The 21,766-nt window shown below is 38.8% G+C and overlaps 1 protein-coding gene and 1 long non-coding RNA gene across 2 annotated transcripts in view; one reads left to right on the top strand and one right to left on the bottom strand.

Annotated features, from left to right (window-relative positions):
- LOC130929359 (uncharacterized) overlaps positions 1-17,332 on the top strand; it is a 31,290-nt gene extending 13,958 nt beyond the window's left edge. The window contains exons 3-4 of the long non-coding RNA XR_009066867.1: positions 2,021-2,271; positions 17,269-17,332. This is a non-coding gene — a long non-coding RNA (uncharacterized LOC130929359). The remainder of the gene's footprint in view (positions 1-2,020; positions 2,272-17,268) is intronic.
- Positions 1-18,166, bottom strand: part of tmie (transmembrane inner ear) — a 51,962-nt gene extending 33,796 nt beyond the window's left edge. The window contains exons 1-3 of the mRNA XM_057856457.1: positions 18,058-18,166; positions 10,330-10,447; positions 2,303-2,452 (exon numbers count right to left, since the gene is read on the bottom strand). Coding sequence (XP_057712440.1) covers positions 2,303-2,452; positions 10,330-10,447; positions 18,058-18,135 — 346 coding nt within the window. The 5' untranslated portion in view covers positions 18,136-18,166. The remainder of the gene's footprint in view (positions 1-2,302; positions 2,453-10,329; positions 10,448-18,057) is intronic.
- Positions 18,167-21,766: the final 3,600 nt, after the last annotated feature.

Below are 21,766 nucleotides of genomic sequence, written 5' to 3'. Positions count from 1 at the left end.
CAGGACGAAAAAGGAAGCGGCAGAAGGGAACGTCTTGGAACAGCCCTTTGTTATTGAAAGAGTCGGTACGCTCCACGGGAGTTAAGGTCCCGGAATTACTGTAATTTTCGGACTATAAGCCGCTACTTTTTTCCTTCATTTTGAATCCTGCGGCTTACAGTCCAGAGCAGCTTATTTGTTGATTTTTTGGGGTTAAAAGGCAACACTTTATTTGACAGCGGCGTCATAAAACTGTCATAAGACCGTCATAATTATAATAATAATAATAAATTTTATTTGAAGGCACCTTTCTGGCACTCAAGGTCGCCGTAAAATCATCTAAAAAACAATTAGAAAAATTAAAGACTAGAAACAGTAAAAATAAGTATAGAACGTTCAAAACAATAAAATACTAATCTATGAAAATAATTAGCAGAACAGTAAAACACAAAGAAATCAGGGATTAATATTGATATGCGAGTCTGAACAGGTGAGTTCTGAGTTTCGATTGAAAAAGGGAGTGAGTCGGTGTTACTGAGGTCGGGCTGTAGTGAATTCCACAGCCGGGGAGCAGAGCAGCTAAATGATCTGCTCCCCATGGTGCTGAGGCAAGCGGGGGGGACAGACAAGTGTATGGAGGTGGAGGACCTAGAGACACGGGAAGGCGTTGTAATATGGAGGATGTCAGACAGGTAGGGAGGGGCAAGGTTGTGGATGGCGTTGAATGTAAGGAGGAGAACTCTGAACTGGATGCGGAAGTGGACCAGCAGCCGATTGAGCTGGAAATTATGTCACTAACTCCATTCATGTCCAGCTTAGATCATTTACATCCATTCAAATGTGAGATAATTTGCCGGATAACACTAAATGGCATCTGTTGTAAGCATTCATTAATGCTCATGACAGTGTCATGTCATAATTATGATGGTCTAATGGCACCAGTGTCAAATAAAGTGTTACCATATACCATACCTAGCAATTAATGAAACAACTGGAACAATAACTGAAGTCAAAATTAGCACAGAACATTTTGATTGTTATTTACATCTGTAGCGCTGCAATGCATGCTAGGAGGCATTTTGGACAGCAACAGAGTTGACAGCGTGTGGCATCAGAGGTTGACTGTCTCCCCCAAGGGAGCAATGATGGCCAAATGAAGCTTCATATAGCAATGAAGCTTTGCAGCCAAGTGGTTCAAAGCTGCATGGTGGTTCATTTGGTTTTATGATAGCCGTATGATGCCGCTGTGAAATAAAGTATTACCGGTTAATATCTTTTGGTGTAAATATCCCATAATACAGTGAGGAAAGCTGTGGCTAATAGTCCAGTGCGGCTTGTGTACGAACAAATGTTGTTTTCTGACAAATTTGGTGGGGGGCGGCTTATAGTCAGATGCGCCTTACAGTGCAAAAATTACGGAAATGTGCTTCCTTTTTTTTTTTTTTGTGCTGCCACCTACACATTGGGAATGCCTACAACGTCGGCAAATTGCAGGTTTTATGCACTTGTGCACACAGTTTTCCGCACACATAATGATTGTGTAAATGCGGAATTAAAAGAACGGCAAACGCCTCTTTTGCGTTATTGGGTAGGATTGTGGTCATGTAAATGTGGCTTTATGCTGTTCACCTGTTTGTTCTCCGGGGCCAACATGATTCCGTTACCATGTCAACCAGGTTGTAACTTAGGTGTTGACACTAGTTTCAACACTTACACTTTTGAGTGGTATAGAGTGGAATTGGTCACTGAGACATTTTGGCAACTGCTAAAAAAACAAACAAAAAAAAACACTGTCTTAACTCCACAGTTAACAGGTTGAAATTAAAAATAAAATTTTCCATTATGTTTTCTCTTTTAGTGTTTTTATAATCATTTATCACCTTTTCATAAGACCACAAATTGGAGCAAGTACAGCGAGCCATGAACAACCAAAAAACACATTGGCAGAAAAACTGTGCTCAAATGTTGTGTTTTTCCAAGGTTACATCAGTATAATAAAAGAAAATTGCTTAGGATGCTGTTTTCCCATGCATATCAACAGAGTAGAGGACAAACTGAAAGATTCTGCTCAAAGAAAAGAAGGAAAATCACGCTGTCTCCGGCAAAGCTTGTGAGCTGGGCTGCTCTTCAGTGAGACCAACCAGAGAGCGCTGACTGTCGGTATGGCTCTCGCTTTGGACCTGCTCAGAGAGCGTTTGGACAGTGGATGTGTCAGGAATGGCTAGAAATAACAGTGAGAAGAACGGAAGGGGAACAAGAGATGAAGAGCCAAAGGAAAGAGGAGATTAAGAGGTAAGTAAGAGGACCAAGAAAAAAAACTTACATCCCGGCACCTCTGTCAGCTCATTAAGAGGTGGCACCGTCTCCAAAGTGTTGGCATATTTCTTGGCAGCCTGTCGTTGTGCATGACGCGCTTCAATTTCCTTCTTGGTCCTTGGGATTCGACATTTGAAAATGCAACACAGGGTAATCACTGGAGAAAGGAGGTTAAAGGTAGAAATAGTAGATGACATTATTGGTTAAGATGTTCAATTGTCTTCTATTCAATATTCTGCAGAGTGAATTCAAAGACTTGTTTCAAAAGAGATTTTTTAAAAATTATTTTGCATAATTCATTGGAGATAATACGAGATTTTCAGTTGAAGACAAGGGCGTAGGTTTGGTCTCAACACTGGTAGGGACGACATAACAGCATAACCTGCATGTGGTTTTTTCCTGGGGCTGGGACAATAATAAGAAAAAACAGATTGGGTGAACGGGGGTCAAGGCTACATTTCTCACGAAAATGAACCTAGTTAATCGATCGGTTAAATGATCAATGCAAAATAAATCTGTAGTTTTATGTGTATTGGTTTAGGTGATACACAGTTCGATTCAAACCTTTGTTTTCAAAAACTACTAAAGAAACATTTTAAAAACTTCCAGAATAAATGTCTGGATTTTATTAGCAAATTTAAATTGCACTATTTGAACATAAATTATCATACACAATCAGGGCTGTCAACAGACTTGCAGGGGCCTGGGGACAAGGGACACATTATAGCCCCCCCACCCCACCACTGCCACCGGCTTGTCACGACAACATACATAGTACTTTTAACGCTTTGCAAGCAATGGCATTGTAAATGTTCAAATTATTTTATTTGAGATGCACAGTTAAATTTAACCGTAATGTGATGTTACACAACATAAACAAACAATTTCCATCTATTGTCCCACGTAGGCTACAATACAATACAACTGATAGTTCTATGCCTGTCTGCTAAGCAACAAAACAGTATAACTAAACATCCTGTGCCTGCCCCCTCCACATCCCTGGGGTTATCAAGCCCTCAAACATTGATGTACCTAGATTTTTAGACAGCAGAGTCATTTTTAACATCGGTGAAATCCAGTTTTTGAGCAAGCTCATGCTCAATGGAGAGCATGGCTAGTTTTTTTAGCCTGACCTGTGATAAGGTGGAGTGTAGGTAGTTTTTAATTATTTTCATTTTACTGAAGGCTCACTCTCCTCCAGCTACAGTCACTAGCAAAGACAGATCCGAGTCTGTTCAGCATCGCGCACCTGCTCCCCCAGAGTAATATATATCCCTGATCTCCCATCACCTTCTCTCTCCTCAGCTCAACGCGAGCAGCATGTCTTGTCATACTGCAGCTCAATAGGCTACAAGCGGCCGGTTACAGACTCTTTGGTCACGGTGATCGCGAATGCAAAGGTTCAGTGTTAGCGGCTGTTGTTCACTTACCGACATCACCGTCCACAGCCAACTCTAGCCCTAATCCTCTGGCTTCTTGTCCCCCTTTTGAAGACGTCATTATTTTTTCTCGTTCACCTCTATGACCTTCACCTCTTTTTCTTTTTTCTTTCCTATTCTGCGCACCCGCTTTATGATGACTTGCCATGCTTAGAGTTTATAACAATGACAAATTTTAATTTCCCGCTTCAGAGCGCATATGTAGTGTAGCCTTGAGTGCGCCAGAGCGGGGTCAAACCATTCTCTGCTAAGACAGAGGGGGTGGGCTTTGTGCAAAAAAGGGAAAAACCTATTTGAAATATTTTATATGTTAAAGTTTTTTTTTAAGTGTATATCGAGTAGAACATAATATTTAATCAGACAATGATTAAAAATATATATATATATGTGTAACGGGTACACGCAGGTCCGCGTGTGTGAGTGCAGCGTGGAAAACCTTCCCTCTGATGCCTTCATGTGGGTGCGCTGGAGGCTAGGCCGTCAGCTCGAGCTTATGACCTAGCGATTAGTGTTTCTGCCTGCCAAGTGGACGCATCATGCGGCACGGGTTCGAGTCCTGACCTGAGCGAGGGGGATTGGAACGCGGTTGGTGCGGCGCGGACACACCGGTTACATATGTGAATGTAAAGTAAAATAAATTAAGGGTCACTCAGGGGCCCGTATGGTCCTGAGGCCCGGGACAACATACCCGGTTGCCCCCCCGTGTCAACTACGTTTACTATCCAGAAATGCAAAAAACAAACATTTGTCTTAAGAGCACTCAACATTATCTCTCAAAAGAAATATAACTGAAAACTTCTTAGTCAAGGTATAAAAATTGAACCTTCCTTAAGATAAAACACACTGCTTTTGTCCACAAGCACAGCTAAACTCAACAAAAAAGTGAAAACTTTTTACCTCGACTATGATTAATGTATGATTATATGAAAAGAAAATGGCTGCTGAGACCGCAAATACAAATATTTTACAAGAAATAATGTAGAAAATAAATAAATAAATTTTAGATAAATGCAAGTCATCAGCCAATCAAACATGCGTTTAAGGGGAGAAAATGGACCAGCATATTCTGCAAGAGAAAAGTGGTAAATGTAAGTCTAAACATAATGAAAATAATTCACTTAATATTGGTAGATTCAGTTCTATTCTCACAACATATAGGAATACAATCTAAATTACCTTTATAACTGAACAAATTATATAATGTAGATAAGGTTATTTAAAAGTTGGTCGGGACAATTTCAGCATCATGAAAAAGTGGTAGTGTTATGTCCCTAATGTCCCTATACAAACCTACGCCCTTGACTGAAGATAAAGGCGAATGTTTTAAGACACTTCGGCGCACAAGCAGGCCTGAGAGGATTGCAGATTTCCCCATCGACTGGCGAGACACACAATTAGGGTCGGAAAGACAAGATGCTAATTGTTACATGAAAGAAGACTAATGGCCGCAATAATGTAATTTCTCTAGCAATTAAAAAAACAACACTAATATTCTTGGAACACGAGTACACGATTGTGTAGTTTTTAAGCCCAATTAGATTATTAAATGCAGTGTGGCTGTGGTGAAAACATTAACGCCTGCACAAAACATGTTTTAATGAAAAGTCTGTGGCATGTACTGTAAGCTTGTGTTGGATATACAGTAGGTGCGGTCACCACCTGGCATCCACTTAGTGTGAAAAAGTCGTGTGGTGCCAACACATTAGGTAAGAAAGATTCATAGAAAAAAAGTATTACTAAAAAAATACTGAATGCACAAGAAATTGAGAATGTTTATGCTTCTGAAACATTGTCTGAACAACAGTGTCCAGGATATGATGATCAATTCAGTAACCAGGGTCGACCCAAGCACACATGGTGCCCTGGGCGACAAGATGTGCTAGAGGGTGCAGGAGACAAATAATCAAATACTTTTATGAGCTCATTTGCAATGTGCATACGTGTGCACAGTTAGTATCTGGTGAATAACTTGAAATTCACTGGCATTTCAATGTGTTTAGCTTATTCAACATGAAACCACATCAGTTTAACTATAAACCAACTATAGTGAACATTTGCACGCAATCTCCCTTCAAACCACTACATTACGTGCTCACATGAATTATTTTGATATGAAGCTAACTAGGCCTGTCGCGATAACAAATTTTAGTGTGCGATAATTTATCTCATAAATTATTGCGATATGCGATATTATTGCGCCCCCCCCCTTTTTTATAACAATTTACAACAACGCAGTGAGAATATACAGTATATATTAATAGATCAAGTAAACCCATTTAAACGCAATAAATGTTTACTCTTAAATTCAAAAATACTTTTTAAGAAATCCCTACTAAAAACAATAGACCATGCCTCTTAAGTAAAAATCAACAATATTAATACCGCACAGAAACACAGAATAAATAAAATGTGGTTTTAAAATAAAATAAAATAAAATTGCACTTAATAACTTAAGCATTTAGGCAAATGAAAACTTTTCCCCAAATAGCATCTGCTACGGTTCTCCATAGGGAAGCAACGATACAGTAAAGTCACGGTTCGGTACTATTTTCGATACAGGGGACACGATTTTCGATTCGATTCAATACATTTAATGCTCTGAAAAAAAAAAACAATTGTATTTTTTGTTTAGGTTTTTTTTTTTTTTTTTTTTTTTTTTGTATAAAAGTCCTGAGAACAATCTTTACTGTTTGCAAAGTGAGGCGGGGCACTCTGTTGATTGCTACAGCTCTCTTAGCAGCTAGGTTTACTACAAGAGCAAAACATCTGTGTCACGTACTGAATTAACAATATTTGCAGCATTATCTATAGTCACTGGTATGGATTGATTTGGCCTGCTTAACTTCCATCTGTTATGGCGGTTTATAATTCATCGATGTAGTTTATGGAGTACGTGTCCCATAATCACTCTGGGCTCACGTAGCCAATGGCATAGGACGTAGCACATCTAGTTTGCTATTTCATGATATCTAGTGTGTGCGCGCATTAAAAAAGTTAGCAAACGCCACAGAAGTCACGTCTGCTCATTACTGCACAACACCAGCATATGACGATCGACTTTCATAAACAGGACGAGTTTGAAGCACAGCGCTCTTAATTTGCCACTCAATGTTCATCATGTCCATTCAGCTGTCCGTTGTCAAAGCGAGGTTGTTCGTCGCAGCCAAGTCGGTAAAAATGTTTTGGCAGACTTTGTTGTAAATATACGGAAGCGCATGCAACAGTGATATATGATCTGCTGCATCATAAATCACTTTGTGACTTTCCACCTCCATGATGAAAAGTTCTTCATCCATGTTCGCTGGTGTTTAAACCGTTAATAAAACACTCGGCTTTTGACTGTAGGCCTGGATCCGCTCATTTTGACGGATGCGTCTCCAGCAAAAATAGAAAATCGCCTTAACCATTCGGCGGGCTCCAGCATGCCGGTGATGGTCCACAGTAGGCCTGAACGATATATCGTTTAAACATCGCCATCGCGATGTGCGCATGCGCAATAGTCCCATCGCAAGGACGTGCGATAGTTTTTTCATTTCATTTTTTTAAATCCACAAACGTTTGTTTTGAGGAAGGAGAGAGAAGGAGAGCGCACAGCTGCTTTCCCTCCAGCAAGTCATCGGCTCCTCCCCCTCCCCCCGGCAGCGGAGTGGAGGGAGGAGGGGCCGTTCTCAAAGTGAAAGCAAGCAATCAACACGTTAGAGGAGCAAGGAAGACTGTATCCAAAAGGAGTTTTGGAAGTATTTTGGCAAGAACAAGACTATAAGGGACAAAAAACAGCCCTGTCGACAGTGCCTCGCCATGGTTGCATCAACAAGAAGTAATCTGTCGAACATGTGGGACCATTTAAAACGAAGGTATCTATGCATTCCTGCTAAGACCTTCCCATCAGAGGCTTTTTAGTACAGGTGGGAACATTGTTACATGCCAACGTTCTTGTCTCAAGCCTGCAATAGTGGATAAACTAGTAGTCTTGGCCAAAAACCTATGAGACCCAGTTGAGAATTGCTGAGCAAGGAAGGTGGACGATATGCAGACAAATACATAACACAGCTGGAGGAATGTCTTTTCTTCTTTTTATTCATGTGACAGCTATCAGGAAGGCAGGAAATTTGGTTCTGTTATTCATCAGTTATTTGCAGTTATTCAGGTCAATTATTTACTAGTTCAATTGAGTTTCTGTTTCTTTTATATTTATTGTAAATCGTATTTTTCAAATAACTATATATAGTACTGCTGCACATAAAGTTTTGACACTTAATATTTTTGTTTAAACAACTTTTACAACTTTGTTGCCGTTTTGCAGTTTTATATTGTAATATTTTGTGTAAACAGCTCAGGGGACTAATGCACTTGCACTTTTATTAGTCAGATTTAATATTTAAGTTCAAATATGTTGACAACTTTGTTGTTTTACTGAGGTTTTTATTTATTGTTATAGTTTGTGAACAACTCTTTTATTTGTCATATTTAATATTTTTGTTCAAATATGTTTACAACTTTGTTGTTATTTTACAGAAGTTTTTATTTATTGTTATATTTTGTCAAAAACTTAGGGGACTAATGCACCTGCTCTTTTATTTATCATTTAATGTATTTGCTGCTGTTGAAGTGTAAAATATTGTGTTCAATAAATGATCTATTTTGTGCAGACATGGCTTCCTGGATCCCTTCATAAAGCAATCTTCATCATTCACAAATGAAACGGTATTATATGAATACACTGTGGTCACGGTGTGTCAAAGTAAAGTATTTCCAAACAGCTATTCAAGTCATCTAGTGAAAATTTCTTTAAAAAAGATAAAAAAATATATATATATAATATCGCAATATAATATCGCAATATATTGCAAACCTCAAAAAAATTGCAAAAATAGTTTTTTCCAATATCGTTCAGGCCTAGTCCACAGTCAATCCGAGCACTGACGCGACCGGTGTAGGTTGAAAAATGGGATATAATGGGAATGGATTGGCTTCGGCGCTATTTTTTGCCGGACCTGGAACGAAGATGCATTTTGCGTAGGTGTTAACAAGGAATCGGAACTTCATTGCAACGTTAGGGGCGCCAATTATAGACACATTCACATTGACATTCTCTGGTATGGACTTCCAGTTTAGACAGAAAAACATGAAGTGCGGTTGAGGTAAGCAGTGTCTAGACAAAATTAAAACTGCACAATCAAACCAGAGGAACCCACGGAATCTCGAAAAACAAATTCAGCACGACGTAGATTAAGCGACGTAGATTAAGATTAAGTGTTGTTCTTATCACGTCGTTGATCGTTCGTGGACAAAATTCAAACAATCTGTGCAGCTTGTGTTAACATGAGGTGTAGATTGATACACCGGCCACTTGAGTGACCAAAATGAGGCAAAATTACAAATTATATTACGGTTGCAGAATGCAGAAGGGCTGACATGGATTTTGTTGTTACAAGGAAAATACTACAAATTATTTTTCATCTGTTTACATTATAGTTATGGTATTATGAGCTCATCATAAATGTACATAAAAACACAAGTAGTATGTCATTCTTTTTTATTGCAGATACTGATTGCAATAAAACCTTTGGACAACATGATTCTATTTCTTGTTTTATTTAAAACGATTGGTGCACGTGCCATAAATAGCATAAATCGAGCCTTCCATCATCAAAGTAGAATGCATATGTTGTTGTGAGAAGGATCAAGTTATCTTCCCTTACCTAAAAGCATTTTCTACTTGTAAACAAACAAACAAAAACTTGTAAAACTTGCAATTATGCATTTAGAGTAAGAAGCCCATGGATGACTTGTAGTTGATGAGTGTTTGTTTTCCAGTTCTTTATCGCTGTATAACTAGGTACAATCATAATCATAATAACAATATCAAAGATAAGTCGTTTCATGCGCAACATTTTAGCTTTAGTATTTTTGGAGCACTAGACACATGAAAATGCAGGAATAGGAAGAACATACCTTCCATAAAACATGGCTACATAAACCCCCGGTCTTTGTGGTGGCACTAGCTTGGTTTGACATCTGCCTTCATGAATATGTTATGCCCCCTTATCATGATGATGGCAGATGGATGCGGTATTTCCACATTGTCTTTTTTAAGGGATTTTGATGAGTGATGCCACGCCAGTGCCATTTTTGTTTTGATTAGAGAACGTGGAAAACGGAAGTCGCGTGCAGAAATGCTGAAGTAAAGCGGAAGTACCTCGGAAACTTATCTATAATAGTAGACAATCCCACACGTGCACCACGCGTGCATCTGCCCCTAGCAATTTTCCGCACCGGGCGACCGCCCAACCCGAACTTGCCAGGAACCGCCATTGTCAGTAACTGCTATTGACAGCGAAAGACATTTGATCAATTTTAATTGGGACGGCTAGCCTAGCAGTCAATGATGCAGTTAAAGTGGATCTATCCCCATCAACTGAGACAATAGGTTAACCGTGTCTGCAAACTTCCAACAACCCTCCCCATGAAATAAAAACATACAAGACACTTAAAAAAAAAAAATAAATAAATAAAAAGTTTAATCATCAATTTGAAGGCTAATATTGAGGCAAGGGCCCCTTACTGATTAAGGAGAAGAAAAAATGCTACCTACCAACTGCTAAAACAAACACAGCAAAGATGCCGATGACCTGCCATAAGCGCAGCCCCCAAAATACAACAGTCTCTGATGTGACGGGGTCTGGCTTCTTTGGGGGGTCCGTGGGTAAAAGCTGAAAACACAATTTTAATTTAAAATTTTGTACAAAAACAGTCTACACTTAAACGTTAATATTTTTTAGTATAGTTTCTTGAACGTTATTATTATTTAATGTGTTAATACAAGAATACTGAATCTATTTCGAAACACCTTTTGTGGAAGGTGTTGGTAAAGAGGAAAACTATTGAATCGATTTTCATAAATTTGGTCAAGGAAGGAAAATAAAAAGGGAGACTTTTTGTAGTACATTGCTTTTTGTTTTATTTTTATTTTTTTTTTAATCCCCAACAAGTAATTTACTTCCTTATGAATGTGTTTATTTGTAGCACCTTGTCTAATCATTGCAGTCACAGCAGTGTCACACACTTCCATGTTGAGTTTGAATTCTGTACATTGACAGCACTTAAGTGTCTTTGTCCAATGCATTTTGCTCTCCAATCTTCTCGTTGAGTGTTGTGCTTTGACGCGTTGAAGACTGTTATTGTGTTTGTAATAACAGCACATCGAGTATATGATATCCCAATATGTTACTCTCTTACTTTGACACATACACACACGCACACACACATACACACACACACAGTTCCTTTTTGTTTTGAGATGCACTCTGGATTTACAATATGGCACAATAATATCAAAAACTTGATTATTTTTTTTGAGGCAGCCATTTGTAGAAGTCTGGATAGCCTTGGTAAAGCTCGATGGCTCGTGTTGCATAGTATCGATTGCTAAATTGGGCAGCAGGAGGTTGTTGTTGAAACTCTACACTATTATTGTATTGTATGGCCAATAGATCAGAAAAAGCTTATTTATTGAATTTACGGCAGTCAATGATACATCAACGTTATTACATGGTGTACAACAAAATGGAGAAAAAAAACGCATCATATGCAAAAAGACAAGCATAATTTTAATATGACCGCATCATCTACAGTGGCATGAAAAAGTATCCAAACCTTTTGGAATTTCTTTCATTTCTGCATAAAATTATGATCAAATGTGAGCTGATCTTCGTCAAAACCACACAGATGAAAAAACAGTGTCTGCTTTAACTAAAACCACCCATTTATAGGTGTTCATATTTTAATGAGTATAGTATGTAAACAATGACAGAAGGGAGAAAAATAAGTAAGTGAACCATCACATTCAATTAACTCATTCACTCCCAGCCATTTTCACCGGAGCAAGGCCCTTCGCTCCCGGCCGTTTTACTGGATTTTGACTGATTTTGCAAGGCCTACAGAAAATTCTGTTCTATTGCTATATAAGCATGGAACCCACCAAAAGAAAGATTAGACTCTGTTCTTACAGCAGAAAAAAAGTTCATATCTTTTTCCATTCTTTAGAAATCAGTATTAGAAAATAGCTTAGTTTGAGCAATTTTCCAATTTCTGATGGAAAAAAACGGAGAAATTCAGCTTTTGTGAAAGCATACATTTCAAACATAACTTTGACTTTTATGCTTTAGTTACATCCCAAACATCTGAATAATGTTTTCCTTTTATAAAATAAGATAAACAACAAGACAAATAGTGCTTTTGATAGCAAAATAGCAATTTATTTACACATAACAAAATGAAAGATGACGCTGTTCTGGCCCCGACAGCCGGTTAAACTTTTCACTCATCGCCGTCTGTCTCATAAAGCTGAATTTGTTTTAGCTCTGCGGGCTCTGCTCGCGAGCAGCACGGACTTAAAGGCATGGTCCGCTGCACTACTGGTCCCGGTCGTTCTGCTCTGTCGGCCGCCGCCTGGCATCCATTCCATTGTCTTCCGCCGGCGCCCGGCCGTGCGGCTTGGCTTGGTTGCAGGTCTTACCAAATGCGCTACTGCCCTCCAGTGGCTAGTTTTATTGCTTTAAAATGGGTTTTCAGCTTTGTGCTTTGGAGCTAAATTGAATCACGACCCAAAGACGTCTTTTTTTTAAAAAAAAACAACAACAAAAAAACATAAAAGACGTATACAGTGCCTTGCAAAAGTATTCGGCCCCCTTGAATCTTGCAACCTTTCGCCACATTTCAGGCTTCAAACATAAAGATATGAAATTTTATTTTTTTGTCAAGAATCAACAACAAGTGGGACACAATCGTGAAGTGGAACAACATTTATTGGATAATTTAAACTTTTTTAATAAATAAAAAACTGAAAAGTTGGGCGTGCAATATTATTCGGCCCCTTTACTTTCAGTGCAGCAAACTCACTCCAGAAGTTCAGTGAGGATCTCTGAATGATCCAATGTTGTCCTAAATGACCGATGATGATAAATAGAATCCACCTGTGTGTAATCAAGTCTCCGTATAAATGCACCTGCTCTGTGATAGTCTCAGGGTTCTGTTTAAAGTGCAGAGAGCATTATGAAAACCAAGGAACACACCAGGCAGGTCTGAGATACTGTTGTGGAGAAGTTTAAAGCCGGATTTGGATACAAAAAGATTTCCCAAGTTTTAAACATCTTAAGGAGCACTGTGCAAGCCATCATATTGAAATGGAAGGAGCATCAGACCACTGCAAATCTACCAAGACCCGGCCGTCCTTCCAAACTTTCTTCTCAAACAAGGAGAAAACTGATCAGAAATGCAGCCAAGAGGCCCATGATCACTCTGGATGAACTGCAGAGATCTACAGCTGAGGTGGGAGAGTCTGTCCATAGGACAACAATCAGTCGTACACTGCACAAATCTGGCCTTTATGGAAGAGTGGCAAGAAGAAAACCATTCCTCAAAGATATCCATAAAAAGTCTCGTTTAAAGTTTGCCACAAGCCACCTGGGAGACACACCAAACATGTGGAAGAAGGTGCTCTGGTCAGATGAAACCAAAATTGAACTTTTTGGCCACAATGCAAAACGATATGTTTGGCGTAAAAGCAACACAGCTCATCACCCTGAACACACCATCCCCACTGTCAAACATGGTAGTGGCAGCATCATGGTTTGGGCCTGCTTTTCTTCAGCAGGGACAGGGAAGATGGTTAAAATTGACGGGAAGATGGATGCAGCCAAATACAGGAACATTCTGGAAGAAAACCTGTTGGTATCTGCACAAGACCTGAGACTGGGACGGAGATTTATCTTCCAACAGGACAATGATCCAAAACATAAAGCCAAATCTACAATGGAATGGTTCAAAAATAAACGTATCCAGGTGTTAAAATGGCCAAGTCAAAGTCCAGACCTGAATCCAATCGAGAATCTGTGGAAAGAGCTGAAGACTGCTGTTCACAAACACTCTCCATCCAACCTCACTGAGCTCGAGCTGTTTTGCAAGGAAGAATGGGCAAGAATGTCAGTCTCTCGATGTGCAAAACTGATAGAAACATACCCCAAGCGACTTGCAGCTGTAACTGGAGCAAAAGGTGGCGCTACAAAGTATTAACGCAAGGGGGCCGAATAATATTGCACGCCCCACTTTTCAGTTTTTTATTTGTTAAAAAAGTTTAAATTATCCAATAAATTTTGTTCCACTTCACGATTGTGTCCCACTTGTTGTTGATTCTTGACAAAAAATTAAAATTTTATATCTTTATGTTTGAAGCCTGAAATGTGGCGAAAGGTTGCAAGGTTCAAGGGGGCCGAATACTTTTGCAAGGCACTGTAAATACGTCTTTGGGATACTGAAACAATTAAAAATAGAACATATTTATACGTTTTTTGAAGCAAATGAGTATCTTGTGGCCCTCCTTTGGCAGCAATAACTTTAACCAGATGCTTCCTGAAGCTGTCGATCAGTCTGGCACATCGATCAGGACTAATCTTGGTCCATTCTTCTCTACAAAACTGCTGTAGTTCACTCAAACTCCTGGGAGGGCAGGATAGAGCGTTAAGAGCTTTGGCGGACTTTCTAGTTGCCACCGAGCTGAAATGGATATAAACGTCATTACGTGATTTGGCCACATTGAGAAAGGCAGCAATGTGCCATTTAGGTATCGAGTTTGGCGGAATTCAACAGAAGAAGAAGAAGAAGAACAGACTCCTGGGATGTCTGGCATGAATTGCTGTCTTTAGATCATGCCACAGCATCTCAATGGGGTTCAAGTCTGGATTTTGACTTGGGTACTCCAGAATGTGTATTTTGTTCTTCTGAAACCATTCTGAAGTTGATTTACATCTGTGTTTTGGATCATTGTTTTCTTGCAGCATCCATCCTCATTTTAGCTTCAACTGTCTGACTGACGGCCTCAGATTTTTTTTTTTTTGCAAACCATCCTGATAAACTTTTGAATTCATTCTTCCAATAATGATTACAAGTTATCCAGGCCCTGAGGTAGCAAAACAGCCCCAAATCATGTTGCTCCCTCCATTATGCTTTATACTGGGGATGAGGAATTGATGTTGGGGAGCTGTTCCATTTTTTAACCACACATGACATTGTGTGTTACTCCTGAACAATTCAACTTCTTTTTCATAAGTCAAAGCCCAAACTTCTGTGGAGTGTACAAGTGCCTTTTTGCGAACATTTAACGAGCAACAATGTTTTTTAGACAGCAGTGGCTTCCTCTGTGGAGTCCTCCCATGAACACCATTCTTGACCATAGTTTTACATATAGTTGATGTGTGCACAGAGATATTGGACTCTGCGAGTGATTCCTGGAAGTCTTTAGCAGACACGCTAAGGTTCTTTTTTACCTCTCTGAGTATTCTGTGCTGAACTCTTGGCATCATCTTTGGTGGACAACCACTCCTTGGGAGAGAAGCAACAGTGCCAAACTCTCTCCATTTGTAGATAACTTCGATTGATGAACATCCAGACTTTTAGAGATGGTTTTATATCCTTTCCCAGCTTTATACAAATCAACAATCCTTGATCGCAGGTCTTCAGACAGCTATTTTGACCGAGCCATGATGCACATGAGACAATGCTTCTCATCAAGACAATTCTTACCAGGTGTGTTTTTTTTTTTATAGTGGTCAGGGCAGCTTTAAACCACTCATCAGTGATTGGGCACACTTAAATTGCTTGGTAAAAAGTGGTTTCAATTGCTCTTAGGCAGAGGGTTCACTTACTTATTCTTCCCCCTTCTGTCATTTTTTGCACGCTATCCTCAATAAAATATGAAAACCTTTTAATGTTTGGGTGGTTTTAGTTAAAGCAGACACTGTTTTTACATCTGTGTGATTTTGACAAAGATAAGATCATATTTGATGGTGATTTTATGCAGAAATGTGAGAAATTCTAAAAGGTTCAGATACTTTTTCATACCACTGTATAAATGGAATTAAATGCTTTCTGTGAAGAAAGCAAGGTAGATTGACTTACCTAGATTTTTTTCAATTGACATTTTTTGTGTTGAAAGATTCTGAAATACTGTGTACAGAAATGTATATTTAAAATAATAAATAAATAAGGATTTGAATTGTCTGCAACCATTTCTTCAATTTACATGTGCTCACGCGAGAAAGGTTCTGTAGAGACTGAACTGTTGATCTCAATGAAATTTAAACCTGATCCGGGGTTCACACTGGGGTCACGGTTGACTATTTTGGTATATTCAGCGTCCTTAGACTGTTTTAGATTTCCTTTGTACAAAATTGAACTAACTTACTATGCACAGTAACACACTATATTTGCACTCTTCTAATATGATAAATGTATATGAATTAAAATAAAAAATTAGTAAAATCTGCAGTTTTTGTATATGAACTTTGTTTATTTTTTTTTAACTATATATCATATACACATCATCATAATAAAAGATAAAAGACCAAGTAGCACCAGTGCCTAATGTTCTCCAATGCAGCAGGTATCATACATTTATTTTGAACACTGAAAAAACTCAAAATCTTATCAGGACATCCAATTTAGACTTAAAACTTGAATAGAACTTTAAAATAGCTTGACACAAATTGGAATTCAATTGAAACACGTGGGGAAAACACCTAACTTTTAAGTCATGTGTGCTATCAAGCGTAATTACATTTTTAGGCGAGAAATAAGATTTGTTTTCATAAGATCTTTTGTTTTTTGAGTGAAGGTACTGAATTTGTTTTTTTTCTAGCCACATTGGATATGCAATTGTTGGCTATTTTCAACAATCAATGTACATCTAAAATAACGACATTGATTGAAAAACGATTCAATATTTGCTGAAATGTCTTGTTTTCTTATGTATATTTATAATTGGTCTTTACCTTAAAATAAAAATAAAAAATAAATAAAATTTAAAAAAGTTTTATCCGATTACTCAATCGATGGAATTTTCAGTAGAATACTCGATTACTAAAAAATTCGATAGCTGTAGCCCTACATATTTCCCAATTTCCAATGTTAAGAAATAAGAGTGCGGCACAGCACATCAAGTCACACATGTTAAAAGCCTTAATGATTGTTCTCCAGAACTATTATTTAGTAATTATGTTGTTGAAGCAAGGACTGAAAATGGACAAAACAATAAATAACAGCCTATTTTTATAATTGTTCCACAGAAACACACTTGAAGAGTGCAGAGAATTTCTGCCCTTAATCAACTCCCACCGCCAGATTATCTTTAATGAGGATATTTAGCATGCCTCTTGAATACCTTTGATTGCCTTTATGTAAATTCACATTTCCTCATTCTGCCAGTGGAAATTTCATGCAGTGAGATTAGGGTCCTCAAGCTAGCCGCATGCTATAAACACGGCAGAATAAAGACCCCACACAATCCAAACCGTGCTCTCCTATGACGCAAGCTCGCAAGCTATTACCATAATTATGAACATATTTTCAAATTGGGAAACGGAGAATGATCACTTTCATGTACAATTTATAATAATGGGAAAGCGAAAGCATGAAACTATTATACCTCTGTGGCCTTCAATTTAGGAATAATGTTGAAAGTATTTTCCTTTCTTTTTAGTGTGTGTTCTTGCCCGTCGTGTAAAAGGAGTATGAAGATAATGGGCAGCGTTGGAGAAGCGTACACATATAAAAGGATTCAAACTTGGTGGGTGAATCTTGTCGTTTTTATATTTTTTTAAGCAATTGGTAAAGAAATGGCTACAAAATCTGTACTATTATATAAATCTGACAAATTAAATGTTTCCAACCCTAACTGCGGGTGTCTTCAGAATCCTGGACTCATCACTACAGTGTGTTACTTTGAAACTTTGCGCTTGTTGCGGGGCATCAGAAAGTTTTGTGACTGCCTGGCTCTGATTGGTGGAATAAATTCAAGCATTGCAAGTGGTTATGCAGGATAAGATTCTCTGTTAAACGTAAATGAATAGATTATCATGCCAGCAATTTAATATAAAAATAAAAGCATCCAAGCAAATGTAACTCACTGTAACAGATAGGTACCATTCTTGAAATACTCAAGTAAAAGTATAAGTACACTGCTCTAAACTATTTCGCTGCTTAAAACTACATATATGGATTAAAAAAAATGTTTTATGTTTGGCAATGTTCGACCTCAAAATGGTGTATTCCTAGTATTTCTATACTCTATTACTATAATATTGATATAATCCTGAACTTTTTTCCTCACAATATCCTGCACATCAATATCAGTCTGGAGTCAATAACATGTCTGGGAGAAAATCTCTGTAAATACATTGGCTGCAATAATCTCAAGGAGACCATAACAACATGTTTGCTTTTGAGATGACCTGCTGGAGGAAGGTGACGATGGTATTGGCGGTCTTACCTCAGGGTCCGGGATCTGTGATAGGATGCAGGACAAGCAGTGGGACAATAGCAGGAGGACCACTGCATCCCCGACCATCCTCTTCTGCTCCCTGTGCCCACTGCCCTTCCCCCCACGTCTCCTTATGATGGTACTGGCGCCAGAATATACAGAACCTACCACACCGGCGCCCCCCTGCCCCTCCACCCCCACCCACACACCCACCCGGGTGATTAATGGTGGCTATCTCCCACCCTCTTGCAATCGTCTGCTGCCCTTCTCTGCTTCAGTGCTGCAGTAGTCGACACTAGGAAGCCTAGGCAGCAGTTGTTGGGGCACATTAATTAATTAATAGAGGTGGTGTGCTTTACAGCCGACTTGTCCTGTTGGGGACACTGCACACACACACGCACACGTGTTCAGTGGGGGATGGGCATTACAGTAAGAATGAGATACAAGCCAATAGCAGCAAGTATCCTGATCTTTATTACCTGCAGAGGCGTAGCCGAACAGTCTGTCCAACTGCAAAAAAAATGCATCATGAAGATTTCACCAAAATGTGACGAAATCAGCTTTATCTCATGTTTATTAGACGTATTGCCAAGTGGGTGTTGTCAGCTTAGATAATTAACTGACAGCCATCGACGGCAATAGACGTCCAACCCATTTGAACCAGAAGGGCTAACAGTGAAATATCATGCTTCTTTACCATTGATGATGATTATGATGATTGATGTCCAATCCATTTGAACTTGGAGGGAATCACAGCAATCCTCTCTGTTCATATAGACTTGATGTCTATGGCTATCATTGGCATTCAATGACTTTCTTCAATTCCGTACCTCAAAAAGACACTTTCTTTGTTATCATATCCCTGTAAAGCAAAGATAAACATTGAAATCATCTGTTCATACCAGGGAGGGCGGACGCTATATTCAAGTTGAAGCACTCGAAGCTATTTGGAACAATTGAGGATTTTCATGTTTCTGATACAATATCATGATGTCCTTTGATCAGTTGAGAGTCAAATTTAAACTAGACAGGAAACACTTTTTTGAAGGGAACACAGATAGAAAGACTTGGAGTTCTTAAAACATAAACGTTATTATGAGTTAGAATAATTTGAAATGGAAAACCCTCTTGATGTTTTAGTTTTCATACAATTTGTAAAATTCGTTTAACTAGTACACTGGTCGGCAACCCAAAATGTTGAAAGAGCCACATTGGACGAAAAAACAAAAAACAAATGTCTGAAGCCGCAAAAAATTAGAAGCCTTAGATTAGCCTTATAATGAAGGCAACACATGCTCTATGTATCTGTATTAGCTATATTACCCTTTTATCAAAATGACTAAGTCGGCTAAAATAACAAAATGAGGCTTCATGATTTAATGTTTATTTTTCCTGCAGTGCATCCAACGCACCACGTGACTACTCTTGTATGATGCCACCTCAAGTTTAATTTCATGACAATATTAACCCTTAGATGCACAAGTTACTGGACCCTTCCATAAGTGGGTAAAAAATGATCCATATTAGAACCAATGTGTTTTTATGCCATTTTGGTGAAGAATAGTCACTTGTACATTAATTAGTAGGATATTTAGGGCCACACAAGAATGATTTCATGCTTGAAATATCATTATGATTCAATTAACATTTTTTGGAAAAAAAATAAAAATAAACTAAATAAATAAACAGAACAGCAATAGACTACATCCTTCCTTGCATTATATCATCAATGACGAAGAGCCCCCATGCATCTTTTTGGTGAGACAGCGGTGCTATGCCCTTTTCTGAGGATATTGTGGCTCTGTGTTCTGCCCGGGGTGGTAGGTAATTCTCTCTAGTAAGAGCCCTACCAACTCATTCTGTTGGCCATGATTTGGACACTTTCTTCTTCAGAGGACACATAAGTGGAATCTTATAAGTCAGATTGATCCTGTTCAGTTGGATTTCCAGGTGGACAACTGCCACTGCCACCTGGACAATATTCTGGGTCCTCATCATCAGAAATTTCAGACACTTGAGTCCAACCCCGTCACTGCCTCTCCATCATCCAACATCTGTAGGACCATTTCAGTTGTAAATCTAGCACAAATCCGATTTTTTCGTGTTTTTCCGACTCAACTGAACGGGAAAAGTCGCATAAAAGTGGACCATTTTTAAATTCAATCCAGGTCACTTTCGTATGTGGTTAAAATCCCCTCCGGGCCACATTTTTCCAGAATATGGCTGCGGTCCGAACTGTCAAGTCCCCCAAATTGGAATTCATGCAGCAATTAACATCAGCAAAGAGCAAGAGAGACAGGGTGCTACGGTAGCGGTGCAGCTGTGCATTAGCGTTAGCACCTAGGTTGAACGCGGCTTTTGGGGAAGGAGCGGGCTTGACAGCAGTCATAAAAGAATAAAATGAGTTGAGAATAAGCCTGGCAATGTTCGGTTTTCTCTCTGCTCCATTGCTCCTGCACACGCGAGCCAGTTTGCTCAGCGCATCTCATACTGCGATTTAGAGCGCATGTGTGATACTTGAACAGGCTCAATGGGCAAAGGCAATCTGAATGGGTAAGCCAAAAAAAACACATATGACAAAAAAATCAGAATTGTGCATTAGGACCTGCGGTATGAACCAAGCCTTAGTTAGCTAGCTAGTTATGAAGTAGGTTAATTTGTTGATAAATAATAATAAAGTGTCATGAAAGGCACACAACATACTATATGAAGATAATACTTACAGTACACGTATCAGCTCTTGCTGTGTAAAATATTCTTCTTAAGGGATGTCACTTTTTACATACCTAGTCTGTGTGGTCCACGGTAAATTTATTCCTGACAGCCAAAGTTGATAAGAATGTAAAATTCCTATTGGATTCCATAGAAAATGCATGTGGGTCATTTTTGATCCACTTGTTGAAGCTTAGGGTAGTAATACAAAAATGAAAATTCCTTCAAATGTATAAAAAGTTCATCAAAAATTTGAATGGCATTATATCAAAAACATGTTTTTTGAGGAATACCTGGAATATGAATTGATAACAATTTTTCATTCCGAAGATATTTTAAGAAAACTGTTAGGTTTTGTGTTGGTTCCCTCCTAGTGTGTCCTTGTAATTGCCATTGATTTCACCTGGTGTACCACTCCTCGTGTATCCTCCAATCTGCGTCCACCTGTGTCACCCATCTGTTCCTCATTGTCTCGTTACCCTTTGTCTGCGTGTGTATATAAGCTCCCAGTTTATTTTCAGTCCTTGTTGCGTCAATGTCAATGCCCATGTGCTTGTCAATGTCAGTCTCCGTCAATGTCTATGTCAACGCCACTTTCAAGTCCTGTCCAAGCCCTCGTGTTCGTCTCAGTAAGTTTTTGATATCCAGCCTTTGTTAGTGACCTGAGTTTTGTTTGCTGCATTTTTTGGGATCTCCACATTATTTGTTGATACAGTGGTACCTCTACATACGATCACTTCGACACACGATCTTTTCGACATCCGACGTAAAACTTGAGCCGCCATTTGTTTCTACATCCGACGAGTTGCTCGAAAAACGACGACATGACAGCACTGCAAACGAACGCACGGTGGATTTTCTTGTGTGAGAAATCAACACAGTTTTCAAAACAAGTTGATACAGTTGGAGAAACAAGAAAAAAAGTGATGCTTACCTTTGAAATGAAGATGCAAGTTATAGAAAAATATGAGCTTGGGGTGCGCGTCCCTGAACTGGCTCAACAATA

This window comes from Corythoichthys intestinalis, chromosome 14, assembly GCF_030265065.1.
Source record: "Corythoichthys intestinalis isolate RoL2023-P3 chromosome 14, ASM3026506v1, whole genome shotgun sequence".
Lineage (NCBI taxonomy): Eukaryota > Metazoa > Chordata > Actinopteri > Syngnathiformes > Syngnathidae > Corythoichthys > Corythoichthys intestinalis.
This window is presented reverse-complemented; position numbering and strand designations above follow the sequence as displayed.